Genomic DNA, 25,532 nt, shown 5'->3' with positions numbered 1-25,532 from the left:
TAATAGTCTAGAAAAAGGAAGAGAATGCTTTCCATAGCAATGAACTTCTTTGTGTATCTAAAGAAAACATTTTTAGATTTCTTTTGATAGTAATTTTTTGTCATTGTTCATCAGCCATTGTGCTGATTAGTTTGTGTGTACTGATGTGATGAGCTTGTCTGTATTCTCAGCCCAAATTGTTATGACTAAAGTGATTTGGAATGTCAGGTCTCAAGTGTAAGCATTTTAGGGTGTGGATGCCCTCTGCTGGATATTGCAGATTTGAGTATACTGGATACACGATCATAATATGTTGCAATGTATTTACCAGCTCACTTCTGCTTTTTTGCCATATCCTGTAAATTTGTGGTTTGATTCCCCCACCCTCACCCCTTTTTACTTAATCAAAGTTATACAATATGTAGCCTTGTCACTAAGGAAATAGTAAAAGATCAGAATATAATAAATATTAGAAAAACTTTTTATATCTTTCTTTACCAAGCTATGTTACAAATAACTGATATTTATATTGAATTGAAGCAAATTTTTGCATTTCTAAATTTTAAAATGCTACAACATTATATGTACTTCTGCTAAAATTGCAAAGAGCACTGAGGGCTGGGAAAATGGAACCAAAAAGAAAATGGAACCAATTTTATATTTGATTTTGAAATAAATTAAAAGCTGACGAAGTAATTCTTTATGTAGGACCAGTTTGATGGGAGATTCATGTAAGACCTGAAAATATATTTGAGCATCCTGAAATGTATGACAATACAGTTAATATATAACTTAATTTGTTTTCTTGAGAAAGTCAGGAATGGCTATGTGTAATTTGCCTGTTAAATGCTATAAATTATATATAGCCATTGCTTTTTTTTTTTTTTTTTTAAGAAAATCAAGTTACATATTAACCTGATAGACTGCTAAAATGCTAGGTTTTTGTGCTTTTATTTTTTTGTTTATAAATTATGACATAAGCACTGAAAGCACCAGTGACTCTGAAGTTCTCTGTTTAGGCACAGGTCATGTATTTTAACCAGGTAAAATGCTAGTGCAGAGGACGCCCATGCTTATCATTGTACCCCTTTGAATGGAAGATATTCCTGAATTGGTGTGGTGTCTTGTTGGATTAATATACTGTTAAAGCTAAAAAAAAAAAAGAGATTACAAGACTTGTTTTACTTTTAGGACAAAATACAGCCATTTAGTCAGAATGAGTTTTGTTGATAATGATTAGATGTGGATTTGACCCATCATCCTAAAGATAAGACTTCTAATTGATCTCTTGATCCCTAACCATGTCCAACATGGTTTGTTTTAGTAACCTTTTAATAAAGGTTTAGATAGGGGAGGGTTTACAGTCTAAAGATTTAAAGCCTGTACACATAGGCTGTATCAAAGTTTATTGTCTTCTTTCAGTTCTGCTTCTTTCATAGCCTTAGATATGTATCTGGCTTGTTTTAAAGTGATTCTGTTTTCATGCTTGAGTGAAAACCCAGGTTTCCAGATACATGATAAAAATCTCCTGAGCCATAGTCCCCTAACAAATGATAAGGAATTACCCTGGAATATACTGCAATTAAAAAACTATGAGGTTTGTTTAGGATAACAAAATAAGCAACATTTACATTCTACTCTTACATTTTGCTTAAAAATTCAGGCATTATCACAGATATTTTTCTTTTTTATTGCATACTCGTATAAACTTTGACCCTTTTTGTTACTTTGATACTCACTCCAATAAGATTCTATGATATTTCATATTTTGTAATGATTATTTATTCTAGGGCTTATCTTATGGTATTTGCAAGTGCCAGAGCTGGGTGCTGGTAGGATATGGTGCATGCATTTACTAATGTTGCCTGCCTCCCTCCAAAATAAAATTGAGTGAAATTCTGTGGCCTGTGTTATGGAGGTTTTCAGACTAGATGGTCATCCCTCCCAGCCTTAAAATCTGTGAATCTATGAAAAAAGGAATGCCTAAGTTCAGAGGCATTTTAAATTTAGAAAAGATCATTATTTAAAAGAAAAATAGCCTTTCACCTCTATACATTAAGTTTAGTTGAATAGTTGTTCATTAGTGAAACATATTTGGTAACCTGAGATTAGTTTCTGTAGAATAAACAGTTTTATGAGATAAACAAATTTAGAGGTCCATCACATTGAGGTAATAAGATTTCTTTAACCCATGAAATGTAATTTCTTCAAAGCCCATTGGATATCACTAACTGTTTTTGTTTAACCACTTTCCTCATGAAAATTCTGTGAGTTTGTTACATTTGTATTCTGCTTCCAGTTAGTGAATGTACTGGATACAAAGCACATTACATGCATGGTTTCTATTACTGTTAAGAAATGATAATACTGTCCTGTGCACTGATTAAGGGCCTTATCCTGCAAGGTGTTGAACACCTGTTGCAAAGTGCTGAGCAAAAAGTCAGTGGGAGCCAGAGGGTACTCACCTCTCAAAAGATCAACCCTTAACTTACAGTGGTTATATAGCAATATATTATCAAGACAAGTAGTAACTCTCAATGGCACAAGTAAATGGTTTTATTCTTACAAACTCAAAAGAAGATTGTACCACCATTACATTGAATAGTTCCTTAATTCTCAAATAGTCCCATTGATGTCAGTGGGACTACTCAAAGAATAAGGTACTGTTTTATATAAAAGTAGCACAAACTAGTACATTGTCAGCAGTTTCTTACTGTTACCATTTTAAGTACCAATTTTTCAAGGGTTTTTCATTTAAAAAGCAGACTTAACAAAAAGCCATGCATCACTGTTATATACGGTAGTAGATGGGTAGATTACGGAGATGGGATGTGTAAGCAGCTTGCCTCAGTCTTTTGACTTGGGATCAATATTTTATGAACCTGCAGGCCTCACCCCCACAGCTCCCATTGGCTGTGGTTCCTGGCCAATGGGAGCTGCGAAACCAGCGATCTGGGTGGAGGCAGTCCACAGAGCTGCCTGGCCACACCTCAGCCTAGCAGTTGAGTGAGGGGGATGTTGCCTCTTCTAGGGAGCCCCCCAGGAAAGCGCTGCCTAGAGCCTGCTCACCCTGTCCCGTGCCCCAACGCCCTGCCCCCTCTCACACCCAAACTCTGCTGCTTCAGGGAAGGGGGCAAGGGCGTGGTGGCCCGAGACTGCCCCAGCAGCAACTGGTGCAGGGGCTACCTGAGCTGCCCCGAGCCAGGTGCACCGGCCGCTGCAGAAGTCACGGAGGTCACAGAATCCGTGACTTCCAACCTCCGTGACAAACTCACAGCCTTAACCAGGGCCCCATTGTGCTACACACTGCATAAACACAGAACAAATATTAGACTTTAGTGAAACATGCATAGGTATGCAATTTGGAGCAGCAGGCATTTGCAGGGCCCACATTCTTGCTATATTGCCATTTGGCTTTGACATCAGAAAGAGCTCAAGCCTTTGCACACCACCTCTCTATCCCACAACTTGCAGCTCTATTCCTGCAATGTAAGCAGTAGGCAATAGGGGGTGCATTAGGACTGAACATGTGTAACCTAGTAATTCATGTGGAGTAGCCCTTGGCTACTTTTAGCCTGGTCCTTGGGATATGCAAGAAATAGACTTGCCTATTTAAGAATAAAATCAAGATCAACGAGTTGAATTAGTGATGAAATGTCACTTTAACTATGAATTTCCTTGCTTTAGGTTGTTTGTCAGTTCCTTAATGCTATTTTAGTGTAGGTTTTTAGGATTTAATTTCCTTTATATTTTGATGGTACTGTTTAAAAAAAATATAATCTCCCCTTGCATTGGCATCGTAAAGTCTCTAGGAACCATTACTGTTTACTGCATGTCAATGTAAGTGCAGAAAGCCTGTTTCATTTAAAACAAAAGAAAACAAAGTGTGCTTCCACTAATATTGTGCCAGATCTCTGGCACATTTTAACTGGGTTTGATGCCATTAAAATTATTGGGATTACTGCTTCCCTTGATTTTATATCTAGTTCGCGGGCCCTTCTTTAGATCTGATTCAGTGTCGGGTATCGTTGTTTTGTATTGCACAAATTTAGCTTAAAATTTGCAGGATTTTTCTTATTGTCAGTACTTCACGTGTAATACAAAGAATGAAACAGCTCATTGACATGATACTTCCATTACCATTGGATATGATTGTAGGATAAATTATACTATGCAAAACCCTATTGAAATAAATTGGATATTGTGCATTATGCATTCTAGACATAAAAGTATGAGAGAAACATAGATAGCCCCAAATCCTGTGCCCAGCCGGACTAACTGTGTTGGATGTCTGTGTGCAGGCAGAAGGAAGAAGAATTATACCTCTGCCCAGGCTTCAGAACACTATGGTATATCTATGCTGGAGCAGGGAGCAAGCCTCCCGGCCTGGGTAGATATACTTGGCTAGCTAGGCTCAGGTGAACATGCCAAAAATAGCTGTGTAGATGTGAAGTGGTGGCTTGGGCTCTCAAGACCACCCAGTTGCTGGGGTCTGAGCTTGGGTGGGTAGCCCAAACTATGGCTCAAGCTGCAACATCTGTACGGATATTTTTAGCCCACAAGCTTGAGCTGAGCTAGCAGTAGTCTGTCTATCCAGGCTTGGAGGCTCACTCACAGCTGCAGTTTAGATGTACCCTACTAGAGCTGATCTACAGATGTTGCTAAAGCCCAGTAGCCTCTTGAGTCATTTTGCACTTGCTCCATGGTGGAGAATAGCTATTGAATCTGTTTGGCAGCAAATCCACCTACTCTGCCCTCTGTCCCTCCACAGGACTAGTCTCCAATATACACAACGGATGTGCACACCTGTTCTCGCTCCTGGACTCCTGCAATGCACTGCACCCTCTCCACCATTCCAAAACATAATGAGCAGCAGGATAAGAAAGCCAAAACAGTATGAAAAGTAGCTGTTGCACAAAAGGAATAGCAACTGTTCAAACATGAAAGGGGTTGGTTGAATTCCCTCCCCCACCCCCTGGCATATAATGAGGGGTGGGGTTCTGTTTTTGCTTTCTTAGCGGGAAAAGATGTTAAGGCCGAGAACTTGCATTTTAAATTGAGTCTAATTATAAATTAAAATTACTCAAATTTTCAAACTCTAATAAACAAAATCAAAATGAAAATCTTGACAGACTGAAACACTGCTCTTGTAAACTATTGTGCAGTGTTGCTTGTGCTGTCCAATAGGCGCTGCATTCCAGCCCCGTGGTGGCTACACATCAGTGGTGAGTTAAATGATTCTTGATGCCTATCTATATAAGGGTCAATCCTTCATTTCCTGTGCACCGAAACTCCAACAGACATCAGGGAAGTGTAGAAGTATGTGGGGAATCTAGGCTCAGGCAAAAAGTCGCATGATCCTAATGGTGATGTAAATTAAACCTTATTATTTGTATATTAATAACATTGCACATTGTTCATTGTATATTGATCAAATATGAAACTATATGTGAAGTTGAGAAAAGAAGTTTTCCATTACAAACCCCTCTTGAGTAGCTGATAACTTCCTCCAAAATATACTTTAGATTTGACATTTATGATGCTTGGTGATTTTTCCCTCTCCTTAATTTGTCATTCTCCTTGGGTGGACCAATCAGCTAATCCTTGAGATGTTCTTGAGACATCCTTTCTTCCATTGCTGGTGAATGCAGAACAGAGGAAGAGGAGACAAAAATAAGATTCCAAAAAATGTGAGAAAATACATGATGATGAAATAAGAAGTGGGTCTGAACCAAAACCCCAGACCTGAATAGCCCCAAATTCTGAGCTGTTCGAATTCCAACTGAACTCAAATAATATTTTTTTAACTGGCCTTCTCTTTGTCATGACTAAAGCAAAACCAAAATTTAAACATGAAATCTCAGAGTGTTGGAAATCTGGGTCTCAATTTTACTGCTTGAGCTGATCTCTAGAAAAATCTGTCAGACATGAAATCAACATAAACATTGAACTCAAATCATCTATAACAATAGCTGCACTTCCTTTTTCTTTAGCAGATGGAAAGAGTTGCCTCCTGTCTCCTTATTCTGCATACTAAAGACAAGGTGCCCTATCTCTCAGGGCAAAGGAAAATATAGTGGAGAATTAGATGACTTGCATTTATGCTTTGGAAGTTGCTTAAATTTTCTACTTAATTTGATTAATTTTTCAAAGTGCACCATGGAGAGGCAAGTGGCTTCTTTATTGATTGATTGTCAATCCTACGCTGCTCTCTTTCTTACAGTAAAACTAAAATGCTAGCAAATGTAGCTTAAGCAATCATTTAGTTCAGTTTAGATAAGCAATATTTTTGTTTCTTGTGGGTGTTTATAGAGTATAAAACTGCAGAATCAATGTGTTTGTCAGAAAAGAGGAGCTGTATGTTGTCCGTTCTTTGTTAATAGTTAGTTTGATTGGCATACATTGTGTCAATTAATTGAAAAGAGTTTTTTTACAATTACTTCTATTAATAATAAAGATGCTTTCTATACATTATTTTAAGGACACAGCATGCATCAAAGTTATTTAACACTCTACTGAAGGTCAACTATATTTATGAAGCTTTGATTCAATTGTCAGAACATAAAGCCACATAAGGATATATCTTTTGTTACATGTGCTCAGTGCTAGAAACAGTTGGCACATTTTAACATTTGGTCCTCTAGGTAGAAAAATTAATCAAATGTCTGACAAGATATTTTCTTGGTCTGTATTTCAAGCGCCCCCCACCCCTCCCATTTGCTTACAGCACATATTACTAACGGGTACTTTTAGTTTTTAAATTATGGACATCAGTACTCCATGCAGTAAAAGACTTGAGCGATTAATGCTACCCTTATGCCTCTTTTGAGTAGTTTTAGCCATGGGGCTTGGCACTGCCACCATTGTCTTTGTGCCAAAAAGTATCCGCAGCGGCTGCCGCATTCTAGTACTAGAGGGTTGTCTCGAAAATTCCGCAGTGAACGCGTCGGGTTTCGACATCACTGTAGACTCTCTCTTAAACCTTTCTTTTTTTCTTTCTTTTTTTTTTTTTTTTTTTGTAAATAATCTTTAGCTTTGACAAACCTTAGTTAGAAAACACATACTGTTGTGTTAGGGTGACGAAAAATGAGACGCAGCGTACAGTAAATGGAGAAATTCAGGAGAAGCTTTTGTATTTGTGAGCACAAATAGTTACTTTAAGAGCCTCCTCTGGCATATTATCAGCACTCTTGCAAATTTTATTATCGGAAACAAATGTGCCAGTGAATTTTAAGCAGAAAATCAACATCAAGACTGTAGCTAATTTTAAATGGACAATTTATACAAAAGAAATTTTGCCTACAGAATGAAGTGTCATTACAAAAAAATGTTAATTTCATAATTACAATTGATTGTGAATGTGTGTGTGTATGTGTGTATATATATATATAATTTTTTTTTAAATGGTTTCTTGATTTTCTCAAAAATTGTGGTTTCGTTCTTAATAGAGAAGCAGATTTCTAGCAGTATTTTGGAACAAAAAAAAAAAATGTAATAAAGTTAAGGGCTTACACTGTCAGAATGAAATGTTTTCACTCATGATCTCCAAAGCTATCTTTTTGGTGGTAAAAGTGGATGCTACAGATGAAATCTTTACAAGGAGCATAATCCTTTAAAAAAAAAAAATTCAATCTCCTGCTGGCTGCTGTGCTGCTTTGGTACCTCACAGACTTCGACAGAGTCCTGGACGAGTGCCCATTGATGTCATGGAAACACTCAAATTACTGAGAATGATTCATGTCTATGCTGTTCTCTTATCCTCCCCCACACAAATAGAAGTAGATTTTTAACCCTGACAACTTGTAATTTGCAGTGGGTTTATTTTTATATCTGGATAAATATTTTTTAACAACTGAAATTAAGATGAGGCAGCTTGTATCTGATATGATAGTAAAGAAGACGACTGATACCCATGCAACAAATGAGAATTGCTTTCAGAGTTTCTTGTGTTCTGGCTTGTACTTAGCTTACACACACAGACACACCACCACCACCATCCCTTTTCAATCCTTAGCATTTTTTGTTTGTACAGACTTTCTGACTTTAAAACAAGTAGCCTTATTGGGGTGATGTGAAGTAACATACATAACTCCAAACACATACCAGCAAGATGTTTTGTTTTTAGATCTCGGCACTAGCCCCAGGATTCAAGATTAGAATTTGATTGTCATTTCAATATTGTGGTTTTTTTTTTTTCTGTTGAGGCTTCCTCCGCGCTGAATCTGTGGGGGTAACAAAATAGATGTTTCATCCCTTTTTTATTACCACACAGAAGTCCTGTTGGAAGTTACTAAATATATACAAACAAGTTCTGCAGATTGTTGGTTAATTTTTGTGAAGTAATGAGTTTATTTACAAAACAACCCACAAAAATTCTTAAATTGTTATACAAAAAGTTTTTATGCTTTTGTTTTTCACTCCAGGGACTAAGAAAGAATAGGATGTGATTACTTTATCCCAAACCTCTCTTACAAGCCAGACCTCATTAATAATATTTCTCAAAGGAGATCAAGAGATATAGTAGCTTTATATATTAAAATAAAAACAGCTGACAAAATGGGATAAAGTATGTTTAGGATAATTTTAAGAACCATTAAAACTTACTGCATACTTTCTGTGTAATAATCTGACATAACGTAGGTATTATCTCTATAAAAATCAGACCATACTAGAAAAATTGCTATATTATGTCTTGTTCAATTGACTGAAAATTAGATTTAGTCATATTTTAGACTGCCATTCAACACTTGTCTTCAAGAAACACAATTTTGTCATCTTAGTCCACTTGCTCTTTTTTTTCCCAACACAAAATGCCAACAAAACGACAAGCTTTGCTTGGTCCATGGTTATGTTTGTTATTACTACAGCGTGACGTTTCCAAATAAAGTAGCATTTTTGTCAAGAAAATGTTTTGTAATGAATGTGTCCTTGGTAGTGATGTTGAATAAATGATTCACTTTGAATTGGTAATGTAGTGTGTATAGCCAGTTATTACAATTTATTATAGATTTGATTGGGAAATAATCTGAACCTTAGGTCTGCGTTCCCAGGTGTTGTTGGCATTGATAAGTTGCATGTGTAACATCGGGCCCTTAGGAGCAAGTATTGTATGTGGCATTTTATATGTTCCTAACTGTAATAAGAGCTTCAGAATTATCAATAATGCCCTTAGTGATCTTTGTTCTTGTACATTTTGTCTGACAATCATCCTACCATCCCCTTGTCATTATCCTCACCAACTCACGGGCCCTTTTTGCCAGTATGTTTTGTACCAACCTTCCTGATTGTTCTTTGTTCCACTTGCACATGGTTTAGTGCCATCCAGCTACGACTTAGCATTCTGCAGCAACTGTCTCTTTCCTGATTGATTTTGTTCAAGACCAGTCTTTCAATTTATAAAGGATCTTTATTTTACTTTTAAATATGGCATACCTGTAGCCAGTGCTACAGCTCGGCTATTGGATCTGTGTTTTAAAGGCCTACTGAAAAAAAATTAGGTACTTAGGGTTGGCATAAAGGCTTGGCAGTCACTGGGCCTCTGTTCAAGTCCCAGCACTGCTGGTTCAGTCGGAACTTTGGTGGAGAATGGCAAATTTCCAACCAAATTTCTCTTTCCCAGGTGTAAATTCCATCATCACGTTGATCATGAGGGAATTTACTCTTGGGAAAGAGAGTAAAAAAAAAAGCAGAATCCTGAACAGTTTCTTTGTTAAGTTCGCCATCTGGAGAGCCTATGATTGATTAGCTCTGCCCTCACCAGTGAGTGTCAGTCTAATCAATGGGAATTACTATGCGGGGGTCACACTATAGGTAGCCTGCCTGCTGTGTAAATAAATAAAAAAAAAAAAACAATTGTTCAGCTTGTGAGAGAGAGATGGGGAACAGAAAAAGGGTGTACCATAGATGAGGCTGTGAGAAGTCTATTTGTTTCTATAGAGAAGTGGTAGAATCCCTTTAAGTTACAGTTTTAGGAAGTGTGTGGAACAGTATGGCTAAGAATAGGAGGCGTATTTCCATGTTATCATGCCCAGAATAAAGTGTTAATCCCTTTCTGTTGCCTACGTACAGTATGTGGTCAGAAGTGCCTGTTTTACTTATGTAAACACCGATATGGATATGTAGGTTAATTTCATATGAAATATGGAGAGAAGATATATACATTTCGTAACATTTACACACCTATTTATTTTTTATTGACAGGTAAAACTGAAAGGGGGTCATATTCATCATATGGAAGAGACTCAAATTTACAGGGTTGCCACCAGGTAAGTGATAATCTATGCAGTGGAAAGGTAGTGATAAATAGCCTGATAAATTAGCTTTGTTTTGTAAGGTTGATTATCCGTTTTAGAGCTTGTCTTCATGATACACAAAACTGTTTGCAAACAGGTATTTCTCAAAACTAATCTTTATCTGCAAATGTGTGTAATACAACTTCTGTCTGAGCTGTTTTAGTGGAGATACAGTTACTGGTTTCTACTAGTATTTAAGTCAGCCTACTGGTATCTCTTAGGCCATTATCAACTATTGATTACTGTCCTTTGAAACGATATTGTACGGTTTCAGCATAACAGTTCCTTCCTAATGGCACAATTTAAGACATTATAAAAGTGGAAACACACCGCAGAGCATGTGTCAAACCCTGGTTTTGGATGGCTATTGCAATAAATTATAGTTTTCACAGAGTCTGCATGATGTTGTGTGAAAACAGGGTTGTACTGAGGGATAAAAATGTCTGTGAAAATATGATTTGTTGTCCCTTTTTGTTTCTGAATTGTTTTTGGCTGGAAGTCAAGGCCAGCAGGCTAACAGCAAAGCCGTCTCAAGGGAAGCATGCGTGAGCTAGAAAAATAAGAGTAGTTTAATTAAATAATAAAATGCCAGTGTAATACAAAGGTATAGCTTGTGTGTGTTTGTGCTTCTGTGCACTCTGCATTTGCATACTTTTAACTCTCCAGAGAGAGTCTGAGTCTAAAAATACTATCAATAGCCAAAAGTCTAAGCTTTGTTTCAAGACAATTGATTTTTTAAAAAGATGCTTTCTTTTTAATTTCAGTAGCAGTATTAATCACATGTTTAAATTCATTTTGTTTTCTGAACAGTGCTAAGCTTCCTTTCCCCTTTATAAGTGCACTTGTTTCTTACTTTGGAAAAGTATTGAAAGAAGTTAATAACCCTTTTTAAAATTCAAAGCTTTATACTTTTTAATTCTGCCACACACACAAAAAGTGTATTATTTTCCAAATGGAAAGGGGAGTACTTGCTCCCTTCATTCCCTTCATATGGCCATGTTCTTTAATAATTCTTTAATAATACAGGTTTCAGAGTAGCAGCCGTGTTAGTCTGTGTCCGCAAAAAGAAAAGGAGTACTTGTGGCACCTTCGAGACTAACCAATTTATTTGAGCATAAGCTTTCGTGAGCTACAGCTCACTTCATCGGATGCATGCAGTGGAAAATACAGTGAGGAGATTTATATACACAGAGAACATGAAACGATGGGTGTTACCATACACACTGTAACGAGAGTGATCAGGTAAGGTGAGCTATTACCAGCATGAGAGAAGAAGGACAGGGGGACACCTTTTGTAGTGATAATCAAGGTGGGCCATTTCCAGCAGTTGACAAGAACGTCTGAGGAAGGGGGGGGGGGGGGAATAAACATAGGGAAATAGTTTTACTTTGTGTAATGACACATCCACTCCCAATCCTTATTCAAGCCTAATTTAATGGTGTCCAGTTTGCCAATTAATTCCAATTCAGCAGTCTCTCATTGGAGTCTGTTTTTGAAATTTTTTTGTTGAAGAATTGCGACTTTTAGGTCTGTAATCGAGTGACCAGAGAGATTGAAGTGTTCTCTGACTGGTTTTTGAATGTTATAATTCTTGACGTCTGATTTGTGTCCATTTATTCTTGTCCAGTTTGACCAATGTACATGGCAGAGGGGCATTGCTGGTACATGATGGCATATATCACATTGGTAGATGTGCAGGTGAACGAGCCTCTGATAGTGTGGCTGATGTGATTAGGCCCTATGATGGTGTCCCCTGAATAGTGGACACAGTTGGCAACAGACTTGGTTGCAAGGATAGGTTCCTGGGTGAGTGTTTTTGTTGTGTGGTGTGTGGTTGCTGGTGAGTATTTGCTTCAGGTTGGGGGGCTGTCTGTAAGCAAGGACTGGCCTGTCTCCCAAGATGTGTGATGTGTCGTCCTTCAGGATAGGTTGTAGATCCTTGATGATGCGCTGGAGAGGTTTTAGTTGGGGGCTAAAGGAGATGGCTAGTGGCGTTCTGTTATTTTCTTTGTTGGGCCTGTCCTGTAGTAGGTAACTTCTGAATACTCTTCTGGCTCTGTCAATCTGTTTCTTCACTTCAGCCGGTGGGTATTGTAGTTGTAAGAATGCTTGATAGAGATCTTGTAGGTGTTTGTCTCTGTCTGAGGGGTTGGAGCAAATGCGGTTGTATAGTAGAGCTTGGCTGTAGACAATGGATCGTGTGGTGTGGTCTGGCTGAAAGCTGGAGGCATGTAGGTAACTATAGTGGTCAGTAGATTTCCAGTATAAGGTGGTGTTTATGTGACCATCGCTTATTAGCACTGTAGTGTCCAGGAAGTGGATCTCTTATGCGGACTGGTCCAGGCTGAGGTTGATGGTGGGATGGAAATTGTTGAAATCATGGTGGAATTCCTCAAGGGCTTCTTTTCCATGGGCCCAGATAATGAAGATATCATCAATGTAGCGCAAATAGAGTAGGGGCACTAGGGGACGAGAGCTGAGCAAGCGTTGTTCTAAATCAGCCATAAAAATGTTGGCATACTGTGGGGCCATGCGGGTACCCATAGCAGTGCTGCTGATTTGAAGGTATACATTATCCCCAAATGTAAAATAGTTATGGGTGAAGACAAAGTCACAAAGTGCAGCCACCAGGTTTGCTGTGACATTATCTGGGATACTGTTCCTGACGGCTTGTAGTCCATCTTTGTGTGGAATGTTGGTGTAGAGGGCTTCTACATCCATAGTGGCCAGGACGGTGTTTTCTGGAAGATCATCAATGGATTGTAGTTTCCTCAGGAAGTCAGTGGTGTCTCGAAGATACTTAGGAGTTCTGGTAGCGTAGGGCCTGAGGAGGGAGTCTACATAGCCAGACAACCCTGCTGTCAGGGTGCCAATGCCTGAGACTATGGGGCTTCCAGGATTTCCAGGTTTATGGATCTTGAGTAGCAGATAGAATACCCCTGGTCGGGGTTCCAGGGGTGTGTCTGTGCGGATTTGTTCTTGTGCTTTTTCAGGGAGTTTCTTGAGCAGATGGTGGTGTTTCTTTTGGTAACCCTCAGTGGGATCAGAGGGTAATGGCTTGTAGAAAGTGGTGTTGGAGAGCTGCCTAGCAGCCTCTTGTTCATATTCCGACCTATTCATGATGACTACAGCACCTCCTTTGTAAGCCTTTTTGATTATGATGTCAGAGTTGTTTCTGAGGCTGTGGATGGCATTGTGTTCTGCACGGCTGACATTATGGGGCAAGTGATGCTGGTTTTCCACAGTTTCAGCACGTGCATGTCGGCGGAAGCACTCTATGTAGAAGTCCAGTCTGTTGTTTCGACCTTCAGGAGGAGTCCACCTAGGGAATCCTTCTTTGGTAGTGTTGGTAGGAAGGTCTCTGTGGGTTAGTATGCTGTTCAGAGGTGTGTTTTTTTCCCCCGCTTACTGTTCCTCACGCGGTCTTGTCAACTGCTGGAAATGGCCCACCTTGTTTATCACTACAAAAGGTTTTTGTTTTTGTTTTTTTTTCCTCTTCTTCTTCTCTCCTGCTGGTAATAGCTCACCTTACCTGATCACTCTCGTTACAGTGCGTATGGTAACACCCATTGTTTCATGTTCTCTGTGTATATAAAATCTCCCCACTGTATTTTCCACTGCATGCATCCGATGAAGTGAGCTGTAGCTCACGAAAGCTTATGCTCAAATAAATTTGTTAGTCTCTAAGGTGCCACAAGTACTCCTTTTCTTTTTAATAATACAGGGAAACAATATATTTTAAATTAAAGAAAAACATGTTTAATTTAGCATAGAAAAAGGTAAACAGCCCCAGTAATTAAATAGAATTATGCCTTCAGAGTGCACACAGGTATCTTTACTATATCTTGTAAAGCTGACATTCTGCTCCCTTCCCTACATCTGTTAGCAATTTCAAGTTTTGACTCTCCAGCATACTCAGATATGCCATCAGCTCCATCTAGTTCTGCAGCTAAAGATTTGTTGAGATGAGACCAACTGTGGTTGGGTCAGGGACTGAGTACTGCACATGTTATAGAGCGCAATTCATCCCAATTTATTTGGAAAGAATTCCAGGAAAGAAATTTGCAGCCATTCCAGTGCAACGGAAATATCGTTGGAATGTGAGTGCAAATGTTCAGTGCAGATAACTTGGGCAACGAGCCTCTCAGTGCTATGTCTAGTGTAAAGCTTTCAATTCCTGTAGAAGGTCTGTTCCGAGGTATCTTGTTTCGGAGGGCTAAGGCAGAGGTCATTAGAATTTTGGGGAGAAGGAGACTGACAACATCCTTCCCTTTTGTAGATGGTGATTGAACAGGCTATTTTCAGTGGGGGGCCCCCTTTGTTGGCCAATGAGACAATAGTCTTGCTTGTCCCTGCTTCTTTTCTGGCTGATAGGAATTGGCATGATTCCTTACAGCTATCAAGATTTCCTCTGCTGAGTAAGAGACCTCTTCAGCTGTGAAATCATCATTCGTATTGGTTGAGTTTTTCGATGTTTATGTACAAAATAGTATATACTGGGCTTAATTGGAAAGGGATAATTGGGGAATACTTTTTTCCTTGTTTAAAGCAAAACTATCACATTTTAAATACTACATGGAGCAGACAGAAAGACTAGGGATTCCTCCTAGTACGTGTTTACCAATCCAGCCATGAACATATATGCATATTTATACACTTACCTGAAAATACCTATTTGATTATGGACACTACTATAGACTTTAAAAATCTGAGCCTTAATGTATTTGAAATAAATTACAGAATTATTGAAGTTCTCACAATAAGTAGATAAATGCAGAAAATTTTAGGGTAAAACTTGTAATTCCATCCTTATTTCAATTGAAACAACTACACTAGTTCTATATTCGTTTTAGGATCCAGGTCAGTATAGTCCTTCTTCTTTTAAAATCGCTTCATGCTTAGACCTGGTCTGTTTCTATTACCAGCCCACATCCCTGCACTCATTTACCACTGATTTGATCACATGCTTTCTCTGTCCATATTGTCTTATTATTCTTGGTGCAAGAGTCTTCTTCTTCGCAGCCCTAGCCACCTAGAATTACCTTCCTGTTTCTTTCCTTCTCACTAACTCTCTATCATTTCTACTCTCATCTGAAAACATGCCTTTTTTCCTTTCATTATATTTTTAAATTTCTCTTTCACTCTGTTATTATTGAGCTCTATCTCACAGTACCTATAGTAATGTGAGAAATATTTTAGGGATCTAGAAAGACACAATACCAAAAAAAGCTTTGCTATGTCTTAGTCTTCCTTGATACCCTGTATGAAGAGTTGTGCTGCAATCCCTGTATTCACTGAAGTGATTTAAGGATGACTGATGAGCATAGATCTGTATATTCTTGAATCTGGAGCCAAGAGGGCCAACCTCAGAAACTTTGCCAGAAGCGGGTGCGTATATTATTACTTACACTATGGTCCTGCCTAGGGGGCCCAGCTGAGATGCTCCATTGTGCCAGATATAGTACAAACACACAGTAAGAGCCCGTCCCTGCCCTGAAGAGTTTACAATGTAAATAGACAAAGAGTGGGGGAAAGGATGAATTATTAGCTCTATTTGATAGATGAGGAGTTGAGGCACAGAGGTATTAAGCAGTTTGTCCAAGGTAACACAGGAAGGCTGTTACTCATAGACAAAATAGACCTGCCATTGATTATTAGTTTTCCTCTTAGCTGAGAGAGAGACAGACCGTTAGATTTAGGCTTCCAGATAATAGTTCTATAAGGAACCACTAAAGTATCAATAGTTGAGAACTAGGAGCAATCTAGAAACCTATTGGAAGCTTTCGTGGATGTGTTTTTGTCCTTATTGGGAAGGTGTCACTTACTGTCCCATCACATCTAAGGTAAAACCTGAATACCAGAGACAGTTTGGGAGTAATAGCACAGACAGTATAGCACATGTTAAAGCTTGGGTTTATCAGCAAATCCTGAGTGACTGGTATAGTCACATGCCCCTTCTTGCTAAAGGTGAAAGGAGTGTGCAGATTTGTGTTGACTTCGGAAAGGTAAATTGCTACCTATTGATATGATCCATATCTAGTGCTTTGTATAGGCGAGTTCCTGGACCAAGTAGGATAGCAACATTGGACTTGCTATCATATTAATTTTGTCTTAAAGAAAACTTTCTCCACCTAAACAGCAGCAGCAAAGGCCTGGACTCTCCATTCCTTCACCCAATTGACATTAGCGAGATGTAAACTCTACCACACAGTACCCTACTTATCTCAAGGTGATTTTAACTTCAAAGACTGGGACCGACTCCTGCTGCCATTGAAGACAAAGCAAAACTTCCATTGACTACATGGGAACAGGAACAGCAGACCCCTTGTGGGACTTGCTCAGTTCCATTAAAGATGAAAAATCTATAAAACAAGCATGATTGTGACCTAAGACACTTTTCACATATTAGGTGGAATCCCAGCTCCACTGAAACTCCCATTGCCTTCAATGGGACCAGGAATTCACCCATTGTCTTAATGCTGCCCTGCTTACCATTTTCCACCAAATGGGGATTTTTAGTGTGTTGGTATATGGAGAGGTTATAGAATGTATTTGTCTAACAGTGATGCTGATTGCTATTTGGATGGCTAATGTTTTACACGAAGTAGAACAATACACCTGGGTCCTGACCCAAAGAGTTTAGTCTAAATCAGCATGTTGTAATCTCAGTTTAAGCAGCTGCAAGTATAAAAGAGTTATATAAAATGATTGTGACATAGAATCAAATCTTAAAAATAGTTTGTTTTATCAACAGCTCTACTAAGGGGGCTTCCCTTCACAGTGATGAATGTGTCCAGAGGACACAGAAGCATGTTCTAGTGGGTCTATGAATCAGGATATCTGGGTTCTGTTTATAACTGCCACTAATTTACTGTGTGACCATAGATGAATCATTTAATCATTTTGTGCCTCAGCTTCCCATCTGTCAGATGAGGATGGGGTGTTTTCTTAATTCAACAATATTTACAAAACACTGAGATCCTTGGATGGAGGGTGCTGTGGATGTGCAAAATATTATCATTAGACTCATAGTATTGTATGCTGTGTACAGTAGTATGGATCCATTAATCAGCTGATAGTTGATGTGACTGACTATTACATTACGTCAGTGATGATTTGTGAATAGTCTGGAGCCACTGAGATGTGATAAGCAAAAGTTAATAAAAAATCATGAATGAAGAAAGAGCATTAAAGCACTAACGTAAAACAGCCTGTTTTTTCAGAATTACCTCTTAAATTTCCGAAGTAGCATATGGATTGTAGCAGCATGACTCCTACAGGCATTAATGGAAGTCACAGTGCTTTGAAAATTTAGGGCTGTCTTTTAGCAGATGCACAGTAGCCAATAGTCAGTTTTTAACACTTTTAATTAAAAATAAAACAATCCAAAGGTGACTAGTTGTTATTACTAGCACATTGGGGAAAAATGGTGGCTAAATTCTGGCCTTGAATGTGCTGCTCCCTTTGATGTTTACAAAATGCTCATTGAAGCCATTTGGAGACTTACCCACCTCTGAAGACTGAAACTGGTTCTGGTAAAAGATTTTATAGTTGGAATACAAGGTAAAATGCCAGATTAGCCCATTTTACTTTTTTATTCTCCTCTAACTCAAAAAGTTTCAAAACTAATTATAACTAAATTGCATCCAAAATGAGAACATACCCACCAAGCTCCAGCCTGTTGCAAGATTTTGTGGCAGAGAAAAAGGTTTATAAATGGTAAGTCTGACAGGGCGTGAAAGGTGAACAGAAATGACCTTTCCTTCAGTGTCAGTACAAATGAACATTATTAGAAGCGTTTCATCATAAAAACAGCTGCTTCCTTTTTACTGTTTTTGTGGGTACCAAAGGACAGGCATACAGCACCTAAACTTTCTGCTTTGCTGACACATTCCAGCTTTCACTGAGATGATTACATTAGTAGCACTTGAAATCAGCACCAGAATACTGATCAAAAAGTGGTAAACTTAGAAGTCCTGAAAAGTGAGCTGCATGCAGCCTTTTTTAGCGCCCTCCCCCCCGGCCCCTGTCCCTCTGCACAGACTCTGTCTTTCTCCACACATACAATTTTTCTTTCATCTGTCAGTACAGATCCCCGCACTTGGGATTTGCCTGCACAATCCACACAGGTCTAGAACCTTCCAGAAAACTCTGACTGTTGGTGGGGCAATTCTCCTGTGCCTGAAGCCATGGAATGCTCCCTGTGAGGCTCTTTGCATGGGCATGTGCCCTCCCTCCCCTCTTGCCCCCCAATTTTTTCCAGCTGCCAAAGCAGCAAGTCAGAACTTGCTCTTCACTTTACTGAATAGCTCATAAATGCTAATGAATAGCTAGAGTGGACTTTCAAGTGGTCCAAGACGGGAGGAAGGAGAGGAAACTATGTACGCCTGAAAGTCCACTCTTTTGCTGCCTGTTGTGTCTCACTGACAGGAGGTGAAGGTGGGGCAGAGAGTGCGTGCAGGCAATGATAGAAGGGAGAGGTTGGGTGGTAATGGATGATGGGTAGCAAACCCTGTGCAAAGCAGAACAGAGAGTAGAAACTGAAAAGGGACAGAACAGGTGGACTCTAAAATCAGGCAGACAGATTGAGGGGAGGCTGATGTGGAAGCAGGAGCAGTGCAGGAGGTTCACTCACCTTCCACCATCCCCAGCCTTTTGCAGGTTCATTTTTCCCCTCAGGCTGTCGCCAACATCCCAGGTCTGCCTCGCTTTCCCAACTCCTCCTGCTGTCATGCTGGTTGCCTCAGCTGGCCCTACTTTCGTCATCTCCCTCCACTCCCGGCACTTTGCTTTTGAGGGATGCAAAAGATAAGGGGACAGATGCAGAGGAGGAAATAGTGACTTCTCACATTGATGAGACATACCACATTGGGAACTACATAAAACTTCTGCTACCTGAATCTCTGCTACATGAACACGGTACCCCAAAAGTCCTGTCCCAACTTCTCCAGATCTTATTTTCTCGCTACCACAAGACTGTACTTCATCCCCTCAGTCCACCTTGGAGGCTGGGTACCTAGCATATATGATATTTCCCTACTGATTGCATAGTCTGGGAGCTGGACAGCAGGAAGCATCTTTTGAATTTCCTCATGCTACCTGCACAGAGGATCTGATCCTCACTGATAAGGCTTCTGCAACTGGAGCAGATTTGTGTGGAGGCGCATGAAGGAACTGCTCTCCTCCCTTGTGAAGATGACTGTGTGTGGGAAGGGAAAAACATTTTTTTTCCTCCACAATGGCCTCATAAATACATCCATTTATGGCTCTCTTTTACCCCTTAGGTCATTTCCTGTGCAACAGGGTTCTATGACAGTGTGTTGCATCCCTCCTAGTATTTTACAAATAGACCCAAACACAGCCTTTTTAAAAAAAATAAAAATTGTTGCTTCCTCAGCATAACAGGGCAAATGTATGGAATGTGCTTTTAAAAGTAGCAAAAATATAGCTATCAACTCTTTAAAATAAATATTTTAGAAGTGAAGTGAAATATTTCTGGGAAATTTCTGTGGTAAACACATACAGAGTAACTCAGCCCAGCAGTTTGACCCCCTATGCCTTTGTATGCAATAAGTGTGTAAATTCTTGCATAATAAGCAGTGTTCTCATGCTGACAAGGAAATGGGTAGCAATACTATTCACCTAGTTTCTTCAAGTGTAAGTACTGAGACTTCTCTTTTCCACTGTGACTTATTTAATTGTTTCAACATTTCTAATAATTTGTAAAGGAGCCCATTAAACATAGGAGGAGGAAGGTCTTAGGGGAATTTTTTATGTGATGCCTACTTTTAAGAGTGTTTTCTTCGTCTGCCCTCCAGTGTGAGATTTAGACAGATGTATATTGTAAAAGCAGATTTCTGTTTTAAGTCACTAAAGAATTACTCTGTCTGTTGTTAGAATGTTATCTCTGATACCATTGCACAGGGGCTTTATGCATCCAACAGACCCCACAAATGCGTGCCTGAATCTTGTCCATGCATTCAAATGCCTTTTCTTTCCCCTGAATTGGTCAGGGGTGTGTTTTCAGCATCTTGTGAGTTACTATTGTTTTGTTCTGTTTTGTTTTGGTTTGGTTTTGATGGACTGAACTCCTGTTCATATTAAACAATAAAGTAATAGAAATGACAACACTTCATCAGTGAGTGTGGCAACAAACACTGTGTGTGTCTATATGTGAACAGAGCTATCTGCTTCTAATTTGTATTTTCTTCATGAACATCAGGGCACAGAATCTTTCTTTTATTGGTATTGTATACAATAAGTTATTAAATTTCATCTCTGTAATACACCTGCAGTAAAATAACAAAACATTACTGCACTTAAGGAACATGTGTGTGTGTTACAATGTTCCACCCCTCTACAAACAGCTGCTTACAGATTTCAAGATCCATTGTATAGATTCCCTAGAGCCCACCTCTAATAATCGAGACACATCTGCCATTGCAGTATTATAGGCATATGTAGTTTTATTGAAAGTATACCTGTATATAAAAAATTAAATAACTCCTACCTCAATTAAATTGGCAAGCTACCTTTTGTGAAGATCAAATTACAGATCTCTTGAGATATAGTGAGGTTCATTTCATTCTTCTATTACAAATCGCTAAGTATGTTTTTTTGATTGGTCAAATAACTAGATTTCTTTACACTTTGATGGCAAGAGTCTTTTATTATAATTTTTCTTTGTTTTCTTCCCATATAAAAGCATGCAACTGCTATATTCAGATGACAGAAAAGATTTCTAACAAAACAAAGGAATTCAAGATTAAGGCTTATACAATATCTGCTCTTAACCCACATTTTTGTGTCCAGACAACAAAAGTGTAAATTCCCTCAAAGAATACTGAAGGATTTTTTTGTGACTATACAAACACACCAGTTTGTTGACTAGGCAGTGTGTTTATGCAGGATACACTAGTGTCTGACTCTGTATGAAATCAATTATAAAAACTAAAGTTGTATTGGATTTTAAAGTCATAATTCTGTTAAAGAGACAACTGAATCCAGTAATTGCCATTGTGTCCAATGTTCCTACTAAACTGTCACAACTTCACTTACTACTTACACATACACATATAGCACCACAAAACATTCGTGACTTCCTCAGCATAACAGGATAGGTGTATGGAATGTGCTTACAGAAACAGCAAAAATATTGCTAGCAACTCTCTAAAATATATATTCTGAAGTGAAGTGAAATATTTGTGGGAAATTTCTGTGGTAAACGCATGTAGAGTAACTCAGTCAAGTAGTCTGACACCCCTCTCCCCACCCCATGCCTTTTGTTCTAAAGACATGTGCCTGTCTCAAGGACTTTAAATTTATATACAGTGGGTGAAATCCCTGCCCCATTGATGTAAATGGCAAAACTTTCATTAACTTGAGTGGAGCAAGGATTTCAGCCAGTAACTTTTGCAAAAAAGTTTATAGTTCAGGTATAGTTCAGGTGAGTTCTTCTTCACTCAGTGCACAGTCAGCCTGTGGAATTCCTTGCCTGAGGAGGTTGTGAAGTCTAGGACTATAACAGGGTTTAAAAGAGAACTGGATAAATTAATGGAGGGTAAGTCCATTAATGACTGTTAGCCAGGATGGGTAAGGAATGGTGTCCCTAGCCTCTGTCAGAGGGTGGAGAAGGATGGCAGGAGAGAGATCACTTGATCATTACCTGTTAGGTTCACTCCTTCTGGGACACATGGCATTGGCCGCTGTCGATAGACAGGGTACTGGGCTGGATGGACCTTTGGTCTGACCCAGTATGGCCATTCTTATGTTCTTATAATTGCCACCTGTCACAGTTTTTGCTGAATTGTCTCACTTTGGAAGGCAGAAGTGTTACTCCAGGTCCTGAAATCAGTTCCAGTGCCCATGAAACACCCTGTGATCATGGTTATATTGTGGTTTGACCTATGTTGTAACACTAATTTAATAACCTAAGTAAAAGTTTTCTTGTCAGACAAACTTATAAAAGTGATAAACTTAAGTTCAGGTGTCTGTGTGGCTTATTTAGTAGGTGTTCTCCTGAATCTTAGCTAGAAAGGCAAAAGTTCATAGTCTGCTCCATAACTGGAGAAATGCAGAAATGTAACACTGAAGTTCAGTTATAAAGGGAAGTGCTTTACTTTTTGAAGTGCAGTCCTTTGGATCAGATGTTAAACCAAGTGCTATCTTGGTAAAGCTTTAAGTTCCCAAAGCAGTGTCCAAAAACTGATATCCTGGACACCAAATAATACGGCTGCTTATAATGTCCAGCAGTAGGTGTGTACCATGGTTGAGTGCCAGTGGCTACTCCATTTGCTGCTGCAGTCATTGTATATGATATTATACATTATATATTATATTATATTGTATATTGATCTGATGCTTTGAGATACCTTGAATGTGAGAGAGGCTAAAAAAATGAAGCTATATTGGTGCCTGCAGTCATACCACGTTATATTGAGATCTTGTCGTAGCTCCTAAGCTCAGCAGGGTCATGAAAAGCCACAGTACTATAAGAAAAAAGAAAAGGAGTACTTGTGGCACCTTAGAGACTAACCAATTTATTTGAGCATGAGCTTTCGTGAGCTACAGCTCACTTCATCGGATGCATTCAGTCCACTGAATGCATCCGATGAAGTGAGCTGTAGCTCACGAAAGCTTATGCTCAAATAAATTGGTTAGTCTCTAAGGTGCCACAAGTACTCCTTTAGTAAGCCAGAGATCTTTGTTCCCTCTAAATGGGCCAACTGACTACTCCCTAGATACATCAAGATACCCAGTTCAGATTAATTGTAACAAAGTTAGATTTAATTGGCACAATTACTGAAATATTGCTCTTTAACAATAAGGCAATTTTAAAAATAATGTTTACTGCTGAAAGCGTCAGTTTTCCTCCAATTTCCACCAACTCCCCAGTGTCATCTTTTTGGTATTTGGCACATACTGGCACATTGCCCGTTTCCAACAGACCATTTCAGATAGGTTCTCTCCCACATAGAAGTTATACTGTTCTGCCACCATCTACGGGTATGTCTTCACTGCCAACATTAAAGCGCTGCCCCGGCATTTAACGTGGCTGTGTAGTCATGGCACCAGTGCTGGGATAGAGCTCTCCCAGCACTGTAAAAAAAAACACCCCACGAGGGGAGTAGTTACTAGTGCTGGGAGCGCGGCTACCAGTGCTGGTGCACTGTCTACACTGCCACTTTACAGTGCTGAAACTTGCATCACTCAGGGGGGTGTTTTTCACACCTCTGAGCGAGAAAGTTTCAGCGCTGTAAAGTGGCAGTTTACACAAGGCCTAAGTCTAATGTGAATTACCTGCTCTTTTGCAGAGAGGATGAATATGAATAGCAGCTGTAGTCAATCTTAATTACCATGTAAAAGGAGATGTAGGACCTTCACATTCAGCACAGTTTAAGATGTGGAAATAAGTTTTTTTAAGAAGCACAGGGCACAGGCAAAGAACACTATTAAAGTAATCAATATTTTTACCACAGATAAAATTTAGGCTGCATACTGGCTGTCATAGCTATTAAATTCTTTCTACAGTACATTGAATGCCTGTTGCTTTAATTGGGAAAGATATTTTACTTCACTTCTCACTCTAAAAGCTGTTGTGAAATGTGTTTTGCACTACTGGAATAGTTACCAGTCTCTCAGTGGTGCTTGCATTTTAGTGGTGAAGTTTAAAGTGATCCCTTTACATACATACGGTCAGAGTTTCAAAACCTGGCCTCCCTCTTTTTGCCCATAATTTTCACATACAATAATTGCATCTTCAATTATTTGCAAGCATAATTTATGTAATTTAGTACCTGATTGCACCCACAAATCAGATGATTGAACATGCAAATGACATAAATTGAGAAAACAAATAATTGTGAGTGCAGAATTGCTTATGGGATTTTTTCACTTGCAAAACTGCCTGATCCAAATGGATGGACCAGTTAAGACTGTGCTGAAAATTAGGCCCCTGGTCTGTGAGCTTTTCACAGAACTTTGATGCTTCCAAAATGTTAATTAATAACTAGTTCTTCCAATGAATAATACACTATTGCTTCATATATAGCAATTAAGGTATCTCAGATTATTTCATCAAACAATGTGCAGTGATTGTGTAGATAAATGGGGAAGCTATTTGTGAACTCAAGAGCACTTGGAGTCCGTATTCAAATAGAGGGAAAGTAGGCCTTGACCCTGTAGTTATCCTCTTTTAATAAAAAGAGCTTTGGGCTTTTTAACTTCCTCTAGTACAGAGGATGTGGAGAAAGATGGTGGTTTGACATCTTATCTAAAGGACTGTTGTTCTGACAGCGCACCCTCCCCATAACACACATCTTAGTACAGCAATTCAGTGTTAGCTTTAGGCATTAATCCCAATTCCTAGTGTGGACGCATAAATCATATTCTTTTGGCCCAGAGGAGAGACTTGGACTAGTTGAGTCACACTACCTATTTATTATTATTATTATTATTATTTTATTTTATTTTATTTATTTGTACTGTAAGAGTAGTAATTACATTACAGCAAGGAGAAATTTGAGGGAAACTATGACATTCTCCCATCTGTGGATCTTTGGAACATCTGGATGTAATGACACTGAAATGGTATATCACCTTCTACCCCAAAACCTCCACAACCAACCAACTAATCTTGAGGCACAATCTTTCTTATGGCTTCTCAGTGCATGCAGGGAATGGGCAGTTGTCTCCATGCTTTAGGGTGCACAGATTATTCTCCCTGGTGTGCCAGCCCTTCTCTGTGGGCAGGTGTGGGGTTGTGGTGGAGCACGGCCCACCACTTTCAGTGGTTCCTCCATACCTCACACCTGAACCATATTTAACTAGCCAGTTTTCATTCAATATAAAACAGTCATTTAACCAGCTCTGCTTTTTAGAGCTTGAAAGCTGTTTTCTAAATTGTTGTTGCTATTTATTACTAAGTTGGGGTTTTGTATGTATTTAGCACTTCTGAAAGATATCACAACTGCTATAAAGATTTGAAGTTCTTTATCCGTACAACAGGTACTCCAGGGGCAGCAGCAGTGCAGACTTGCCCACACTGGTCCTGCCAGTGTGTATCAGCCCTACCATGGGATATAGATTGTCCATAGGGTCACTGTCCATTATGCCCATTCAGTCTTTGGCCTCTCTGTAGAAGCTATCAATAAAATGGCCAATTAGAGTGGTTTGTGATTTTGGTTTAGGTGGTATGGATGCATGTCCTTTGAGAGCTGGACAGAAACCACTAAACCATAACCCAGGACCTATTAGTAAACA

The 25,532-nt window shown here is 39.1% G+C and overlaps 1 protein-coding gene across 13 annotated transcripts in view; it reads left to right on the top strand.

Moving 5' to 3' along the window:
- TCF4 (transcription factor 4) overlaps positions 1-25,532 on the top strand; it is a 316,621-nt gene that overhangs the window by 154,432 nt on the left and 136,657 nt on the right. For all 13 annotated transcript variants that reach the window (XM_074952379.1, XM_074952376.1, XM_074952383.1 and 10 more), the window contains one exon: positions 10,180-10,244. In XM_074952379.1, coding sequence (XP_074808480.1) covers positions 10,180-10,244 — 65 coding nt within the window. The remainder of the gene's footprint in view (positions 1-10,179; positions 10,245-25,532) is intronic.

This window comes from Natator depressus, chromosome 5 (genome assembly GCF_965152275.1).
Source record: "Natator depressus isolate rNatDep1 chromosome 5, rNatDep2.hap1, whole genome shotgun sequence".
Lineage (NCBI taxonomy): Eukaryota > Metazoa > Chordata > Testudines > Cheloniidae > Natator > Natator depressus.
This window is presented reverse-complemented; position numbering and strand designations above follow the sequence as displayed.